The following is an 8,560-nucleotide window of genomic DNA, read 5'->3' on the forward strand; positions in this document are numbered from 1 at the left end:
CTCTTACTGTCCACATAAGTTACATAAATGAACATGTAAAAAAACTATAATGATATTTATTTATCAGTTTACAGCCAGGATTTAACAGCTAATATAGAAAATGTAAATATTCAGTCCTTTGATTCTTTTGTCAAATTCATGTCTTGAAATAAAAACAAGTAAAAGTTCATTTCCATTCCCTCCAGCATAAAACTGCAAACAAACAGGATTTCATTCAAGAGGAGAAGGTTTATATCCTCACTTACATTTGAAAATCGAGGGGAAAAAATGAGAATAAAAACTTTCCCTGTAAAAAACCAAAAGGCTTCTTAAACAATAACCAAAGCTTGCAGTCTGCCTYGATGAGAACTCCTCTATCAGAGAGGGAGGATGTTTTCTCTCAGGCTTACCTTTGAAAAGAATCGTGGTCCATATATACAATCCAACCGAACAGAACTTGTGGCTCCGCATCCTGCTGCTGCTCTGGAAACTCTGCCGGTGCCTTTGAATCAACGCAGGGACTCTGCAGCGGCTCTCTGCTGGAGTGAACACAGGCAGGGAGGAGAGGYGGGGTGTATCCTACAGCTGACAGCGTGGAGCTCAGAGAGGTGCAGCCAGTTGGTGCTGATTAACATGCACCTATTATTCAAGGAGTTTAAGCATTCAAGTTGTTTTTTATTCAAGTAACAAAATATAACAAAAGGAAAAAAGAATTTGCTGATAAGGTTTGAACTATTTGACCCTGCCAAAAYGACCAAACTATCCCTTTAAAGGGGACATAACGTGTAAAATCCACCTGTTTACCAGTTAACTACATTTTGTTGTACTTGRAGTCTGAGTGCAGAATTTAGTCTCYTGGTGCTGCAAAGATATCTTTCTATTATTTGGATCATATTTTTCAGCTTGTTTGGTTTTCTCTATGATGTTTTCTGAACTATTACGTCMCARTATTTGCGACAGAYAAGGTCTGGACTCACCAACTACAGTTTCCTTTTCTTCATTCTCCTCTCTGGGTCAGACTCTGGCTCCAACAGGCTGAATGAACAAGTCATCAGTTGTTCACATCTTTTAATTAACTGTAAAAAATATTTTCTGTGCTGCTAGATAGACGTTACCTGCTCTATCAAACTAGAATGAACTGGTCTGGAAGCCATAGGTGGGCGGGGAGAAGTTGGATTTAAAGAGACAGTCTCAAAACGAGTTGATCTGAGAGACACCCCTCCACAAAGAGGTGAAAGAGGGGCTTGCAGAGTCACAACAAGGAGGGATTCAGACCAAAAGCATTGCAGTTCCACTTTACATAGACCCCAACTGAATGATTTAAATATGAAAAAGAAGGATTTAAAAGCAGGATATGTCTACTTTAAGCTAAAGTTTTACACTTGATTGCATCACTGCTCAAAAACCTTTTGAATTTAGATTCTGGAACAATTTTTAAACCTTTTTATCTCATTAATATTTCAGATCCAAAAAAGGATTTGTAAAATTGACTGTTTTTTTAACTGTATCTGAGACCTGGAAAAAGCCACGTTTTCATTTTCTTGTTTGTCTAATTTTATTTAACAAGGATTCTTTTTTGATCTCTTTTTGTTGCTCTCTGGATCAGTGGTTCCAAGTTGGGCTCAGGACCCCACTGTGGACCATGAGCAACCAAAGAGGCAGTCCTGAGAAGTTCAAATGTATTTATTTACTCCATTTATAAATGATTACTGAAAGCAGCCCTAACTGCTATAAAAAAGACTGAATGAATTAATATAATAATATGACTTATTGAAAGTAGATGAAAAGTTAGAGAGCCGTTGCTTTAAACCAGATAAAATCAAATTTGGAGTTTTATTGATGGAGCTACAAAATAATATTTAACAGAAAGCCCATTGTGGTCATTATTAGAAATAAATTTTGTGTATTTAAAACCATTGTCTGTTTATCATCAAACATCTTTTTACAGAGTTTAAATCACTAAATGCAATGTGAAAGACTTTCCCAGTTTCCCTGAGAGGTCAAATAAAAAGACAAATCTGAGCACAGGGGAGACGCTCCTCATCTGTGTCGCTGATGTCTCCRGCTCATAAAGCACATCACCTCCTTCTCTCCCAGCTGCTGACAGGGTTTTAGAAAGATGTGCCATGTGTCACGCTGCAATTTCCTGCTTCTCGGCGTCACAAAGAGGCTCATCAACTGCACTTTTGTTGTATTTGTCTCCTTTCTTGTGTGCCAAGCGAGCTCATCATCCAGTGACCTATTTATTCCAGTCCATAAATAATTTTAGTTGGAAATAGGAAGCCACGGGCGATGAGGAGGAACGCTGCATTTCTTTTTTCTGCAAAATGTTCTCTCCGCCTGGTYTCCTTTTGTCCTCTTCTCCATAATCAGAAAGGGAGAATGATCCCTCCCAAAAATAGTTCCAACTCAGAAGCGTTATTGCTTCTTCTTGTGTTTACTTTGCATGTGCATGAACTTCTATCAGAGGACATTACTCAGAGGACTCCACACTTATATAAACTTAGCATAAAAAAGTACATAAATGTGTGTTTAGTAAAATATGTTTTTGTTGTAACAATGCTTAAATCTTATACCGCTGAAAAGTTCATTTCTCTTTTAAATGGTGCCACATTTGTAAGGAACACACATTTGTACATGCAACTGCTATCGTATCATGACAGTCTTTGTGATATAGAGACACACTTTATAATCATCCAAACAAATTAATGCTGTTTTGTGAAAAAGATAGAGATTTACTCCCCCAGGTGCTGCTAATCAGGTTTATTGCCAAGAAGCATTGTTACAACAAAGAAATAATCCACCAAGCACTAATTACTTTACATTTTATGTTAAACACATAAACATATATTTTCTTTAAACTGTTTATTTGCATGTGTRTAATGTGAACAACAAAATTCTACACACCTCTGGAAGAAAATAAAAAGAAATCCAAACAGAAGTGCCCTTTTTTTCTTGCTACTGTCRCCCAGTAGAAGGCGCTCCAATCCCACCACTAATATTTAATAATCTTTAGAAACCAAAAGACTTTGATTCTGTCTGAGACAGTTTGTCCTCTGCTGTCTCAGCCTCAGCTCGCTGTCTGAATCAGTTTTACTGTTCAGGTTTTGGCTCGGTTGGTTATTACAGGTCACAGAAAGGTCAAAGCTCTCACACACAGTTAGGAGGTGACGGTGAAAAAGGTCAGTGTTGGTTGTAGATGAGGGAGACCTTTAGTCAGTGTTGGAAAAAAAACACACGAAAAAAAATGAGACGTCTGTTTAACATGAGGGTGGATGATTCTGAGTAAAATGAAATCTTCAAAGCAAAGCTCATATGCATAAAAACACATASTTAAAATGTTTAAGTACATAATTGATTGAAGATATTAATAGTTTTTGTCCTGTTATTGTCTTTGTGAATTAACTTTCATCCCCTCAGCTTTCATCTGTCGGTGTGGCTGCTTCAGCGTTTTTCTGCTGCCGTTTGAATATTTTATCAGACAAAGAAACTCATATACGCTCAAACTTTAAAGGAGGAGAGATTTAATGCAAAACCTCAGCAAGATGAAATTTAAAATGACCTCTCCTGGGAGCTGATTTATTTTGTAATTTTTTTCTTCTTTTTAAGGCAACCTTTGATTTAAAAGCAGACTTTGTATTATCTGGTTTTGAGTTATGTAAGTTTTACTTATATTAAAGGATGTAAAGTTTATTTACATGGTGATTTTATCAGATCAGCATCACAAAGTTATTCACATCACAATTAAAACCCAAAGAGATTATAATGAATTTACTTTGCCACTTTTATTTCTGACATGTTTCATCATCATGTAGTTGTTTCGGTCTATCAGTTTTATGTTTGTTTTTGTTTTTATCTCCATTTTTTAAGAACGATCTGCAGACACCGTAAATGTTCTGTATTCAGCTTTGATTAGAGCGTCACCCAGTGGACATAAAGTCAATGTACACTCCATAAAATTCCATAATAAAAGTGATGAAAACACAAAAACAAGCTGAAGATGAGAAAACATTTTTGATGCAAATTAAATTTCTGTTTTTTAAAATAAAGCCTGACACAAAATAACGACTAYATTAGGGTAAAAACATACAGTTTTTCTCACATTTAAATGCTGTTAGAGCAGCACCTTTCTGTCGAATCTGTTTAGTTTGTTCTGGAACCCTCACAGTGTCAGTCTGTTGCTATTTTATTTATTTCCTTTATTTAACCAGGAAAGTCCCATTGAGATTAAAAACCTCTTTTTCAAGGGAGTCCTGGCCAAGAGGCAGCAAAAAAGTATACATTTACATAAAAATTACACAATTAAAACACAAGACAAACAATCACTAATAAAAACATTGACAGTTCAAAGACGTAGTCTCTAATGCCCTCAATCTGGACTTAAAGGTGCTCAATGGGATCAATTCTGTTAACTTCCAGACTTTTTGCAACATGTTCCATGTAGATGGGGCAGAGTAAACAAAGGCCCTTTTCCCAAATTCTGTACGGAGAAATGGAACAGACATCAGACAACAACATTTTGGTTGATTGGTTCTATTTAAAATCTTACTCTGAGAAAGCAGCTCTGCATGATGTTTGGGTCTTTTCATTCCTCTCTGGTTTCTGATAAAAACCTGTGAAAGAAACKTCTGTTCACTTTACATTCAGCTGAGATGCTCGGAGGACACATTCTGACAGCTCACACTGTAGGTAAACAAGTCTACAACTTTACTGTTTAGTTCTTTTTAATATTACAAACTTAAACRTTTAATCATTTAACCCTTTGTAGACATGAAGTTTCTGATCCTTTTGGCTGTTTTAAGTGGTGAGCGACTATTTTTTATCTGTTTTATAGTTTTTAGAGTCCATGTTATAAATTTTGAGCTGGAAAAGACATTTAAATTCACATTTTTTTCTTTAAGCTACTTAAATAATCAAGTTTTTTGTTAATCCRTTGCTTTCAGACTCAGAACAGTATTTATTTTATGAACTACTGCAATCTGYTTTCATACTCAGGGGTCTTTTCTGSCCCTTTCCTAAAAGAAGAGGRGCAGCAAAGAGGTTCATCAGATTGAAGAGGCAGGTGGGTTACTGGGATCCACACAACCCTCACAACATGTGGGGTTACACCATTCAGGAGCAGGTAAGTCATGTTCTGAAATGGTAGACATTAACAACAGAAACATCTAACAGCCTTTTCAAATAGAAAGTTGATGTGTTCTTCAGGCTAACGAGCAGTGGACAGCTCTTCGATCGGGGGCTCAGACATGGACATGGGCAACCTGATGTTTGACCGCTCTGTGGCTGAGTGAGGCTCATTTGTCTTWTTACCATAATTCAACTTAAAATTGTTTTTGATTTACTTGCTTGCAAAAAATACCTTATTAATTAAGTAATTTGGAATCTGTGCTAGCAAAATGAAGGGCAGAATGAGAACCATTTGAATACTGAGTTATTGTCTCCATTTCAGAAGCTTCAAAATGATTCATAGTTTGATTAAATTTGGAAACTTATCAACTGGCTTGGATGGTAACGAGCTAGAAGTGTCAGTTTTCCTTTTTTTTCTCTCAAAAATCTCTACTGGTATAAAAGACAGCTATAGCTAAAACTTCAACAATTATAGTACAGTTTATTTAGTTTGTTATTTCTTCAATCGAGCCACGTCTATGTTATTACATAAATGTTAATTTCTTCTTGAGGCTGYTGATTGTATCCCTCAGTCAGTCCAAAGATTCACTCAACTCTCAGCACAAAAAGTGCCTTTTAAAATGACTTTATAAACATAATTGTTTTATATTTTTTTAGACATACTTCAAAGAATATTTATATTAAATATATTTTGTATCTGGCTGTTTTGCAGTGAAAACAATCGACTTTATATGGAGATGCTGCGCAACGTACAAGCTCGCCTGGACAGCCAGACACGTCGGCACACGTGGAAAACTAAAGAGGTGACATCAGGATGCAGACAGGAATACAAAACAAATCTTAATGGATTATAGAAATTAGTTTGCTGTATATGAAAAGCACACTTCTCATTAAATTCTGCTGTGTCTATGTTGAATTATGTACACCCCAGAAATTTGCAGACTTATTGAAGTTTCTTAAAAAAAACTTTTGCAACTTTTCCGTAAAAAAAACTTTATAATAAAAGGAAAATGTGGATGTTTTTGGATGTTTTTGTTTGTAACTTGATCAGCTGCAGAGTTGGAAAGTGATTTTAAAATAATCACATCAATTACAGTTTTATTCATTTGAACCAACTTTATTAGTATAACAAAGTACTCAGCAGGTCAAAAATTATACTTTTGGAGATTAGGCAATAAAAAGTTGTCATTTCTTTACACCTTGTGTAACTTTGAGCTCTTTATCTGTAGTGAAGCTAAGGAAAGCTAAGAAAAAGATAAATAAATAGAAAATCTGTTCATTCCTGAAATATTTTCAAGTGTTTTTCACACGTGTTTGTGGTGAAAGTGAAGGTTTCTCTGTAATACACTACTATTAGGTCAGAACAGCAAGGAGGTATTTTGTGCTTTGGAAACGTGAGTTATTAGTGTGTGTAAAAGAAAGTGTGTGAGTTAATGACATRAATCAAGTCATTCATTGYGTTTTTGTKTGTTTATTATATAATGGACACRACACGTTGGTTTTTACTTTGATTCTATATTAAAACTTTGTTTCATTTTAGCCTAAATTCYATTTTCTAAATGCTGAATTTGACCTGAATTTCAGTTTGTATCTAAATATCATCTGCTGTTATAACCTTCACTCATATTTCTGCATTTATCCACAATAACAAGTTGTGAAAAGTGTAATTATATTTGTATAAACATRACATTTTGAATAGAGGATCATAAGTCAAATAAGAATAAAAACAAATATTATTGTAACGGATTTGAAGGCGCCTCCTCGCTCGCGGATGGAGGTGGGACTTTCAGGAACATCTGCAGGGCTGGAGTGAAGATGAGGATGGTGCCCAGAATGGCGACGGTAAGGAAAGCCCACAGGAAGATCCGGTCTAACACCTGGGCCACAAACTTCCAGTCTTGGACCACCTAAAGGAAACAGAAGGAAGCCGTAAAAGAAACAGGACRTGTTGTGAAGAAAAGAGCTGCAGACTTTAAAACAGACGCACCTCCCGGATGAAGTGCTCCTTTCGGATATGTCTGCTGATGTAGCGTACTGAATAGATGGCTCTCTCCAACATGGTGGCCCAGGCGTCATCTTCTTTCCCCTCCGATAACGCCGTCCTCTGGCCTCCCCTCCGACCCCCAGCGCGAGGCTTCAGCTCTGGGCTCTCCGGAGCCAGCTCGGGGTAGTGGTACCGGTCCGTGTGTCCTCGCATGCACAGCAGCTGGGGCAGCTTCTGCAGGAAGAGGCTGCGAACCCACGGGGACATGGGGTGGTAGGTGGCCGAGGAGCGGTGGTGCACGTTGATGACGAAAACCGTGACGATGATGGAGAGGGTGACGAAGATCATGATGAAGAGCAGATACTCCCCGATGAGCGGGATCACCTTGGAGGAGGAGGGGATGATCTCTTCGATGACCAGGAGAAACACGGTGAGCGACACCAGGACGGAGGTGGAGAGCGAGAGCTTTTCTCCTTCGTCCGAGGGGAGGTAGAAGACCAGGACCGTCAGAAAGGACAAGCCCAAACAGGGGATGATGAGGAAGAGCGTGTAGAAGAGCGGCAGCCTCTTCAGGATGAAGGAGTAGGTGATGAAGGGGTAGGAGTACAAGCCATCCTTCCTGTTCCCTTTGGCTCCGGTGGCACTGAGGATCTCCCACTCCCCGTTATCAAAGAAGTCCTTCCGGTCCACGTGGTTGTCCATGAGGACCAGGTCCACCATGTTCCCATCGTAGGTCCAGGACCCGAACTTCATGGAGCAGTTCTGCCGGTCGAAGGGGAAAAAGGTAACGTCCATGGTGCAGGCGGATTTGTAACTGGCAGGCGGCGTCCAGGTGATGGCGCCGTTGTATTTCACAATGGCTTTGGTCATCAGGGAGCCTTCGAAGCGCCCGTCAGCGCTGAGGAGTCACAAAGAGTCAGAAATGATCTCATCAGTGTTTCACTTACTTTAATCTTGTCTCATATTTATCAAAACAGCTCAYGCTCCTCCTCAGCAAAACACAGCTCAGGTTCCACAACCTCCTTGTCACGGTAACARTAAGCTGAGTGTTACAGACTCAAACAAGTCCTGTCGACACAGAGTTGTGCGATACCCCTGATGTCTTACACGCAAAGTTTCGCACAACTTCAAAAATCTGAGAAGGRAGGTTGTGGAGGCTTTTCGGCACATTTGGCACGAGCTGTGACAGCTGGGGAGGCTGTGGCTGAGCGGTTAGGGAAGTCATCCYCCAATGAGGGAGTTGGTGGTTAAATTCCACCCTTTTTCAATCCCTGGGCAAGACACTGAACCCTTTACTGCCTCTGATGTGTGTTCCATCAGYGTATGAATGTGACCTAAACCTGATTGGTCTCTTAGAGTTATTTATCTGGATTAGCTTAAAGGCACAGTGTGTAGGATTTTGTCAAGTCTTTTAGCCGAAATTGAGATAATCACTAATGACAATAATAAAAAACATGTCTAATCATTGCA

The 8,560-nt window shown here is 38.6% G+C and overlaps 2 protein-coding genes across 2 annotated transcripts in view; both read right to left on the minus strand.

Annotated features, from left to right (window-relative positions):
* LOC106516270 (neuronal acetylcholine receptor subunit alpha-7) overlaps positions 1-505 on the minus strand; it is a 24,216-nt gene extending 23,711 nt beyond the window's left edge. Inside the window, exon 1 of the mRNA XM_014006543.1 lies at positions 390-505. Within this exon, the coding sequence (XP_013861997.1) occupies positions 390-450 (61 nt within the window). The 5' untranslated portion in view covers positions 451-505. The remainder of the gene's footprint in view (positions 1-389) is intronic.
* Positions 506-6,130: 5,625 nt separating this feature from the next.
* LOC106516277 (neuronal acetylcholine receptor subunit non-alpha-2) overlaps positions 6,131-8,560 on the minus strand; it is a 7,995-nt gene continuing 5,565 nt past the window's right edge. Inside the window, exons 5-6 of the mRNA XM_014006553.1 lie at positions 7,094-7,988; positions 6,131-7,013 (exon numbers count right to left, since the gene is read on the minus strand). Coding sequence (XP_013862007.1) covers positions 6,840-7,013; positions 7,094-7,988 — 1,069 coding nt within the window. The 3' untranslated portion in view covers positions 6,131-6,839. The remainder of the gene's footprint in view (positions 7,014-7,093; positions 7,989-8,560) is intronic.

The sequence above is a fragment of the Austrofundulus limnaeus genome, unplaced genomic scaffold (genome assembly GCF_001266775.1).
Source record: "Austrofundulus limnaeus strain Quisiro unplaced genomic scaffold, Austrofundulus_limnaeus-1.0 Scaffold1, whole genome shotgun sequence".
NCBI lineage: Eukaryota > Metazoa > Chordata > Actinopteri > Cyprinodontiformes > Rivulidae > Austrofundulus > Austrofundulus limnaeus.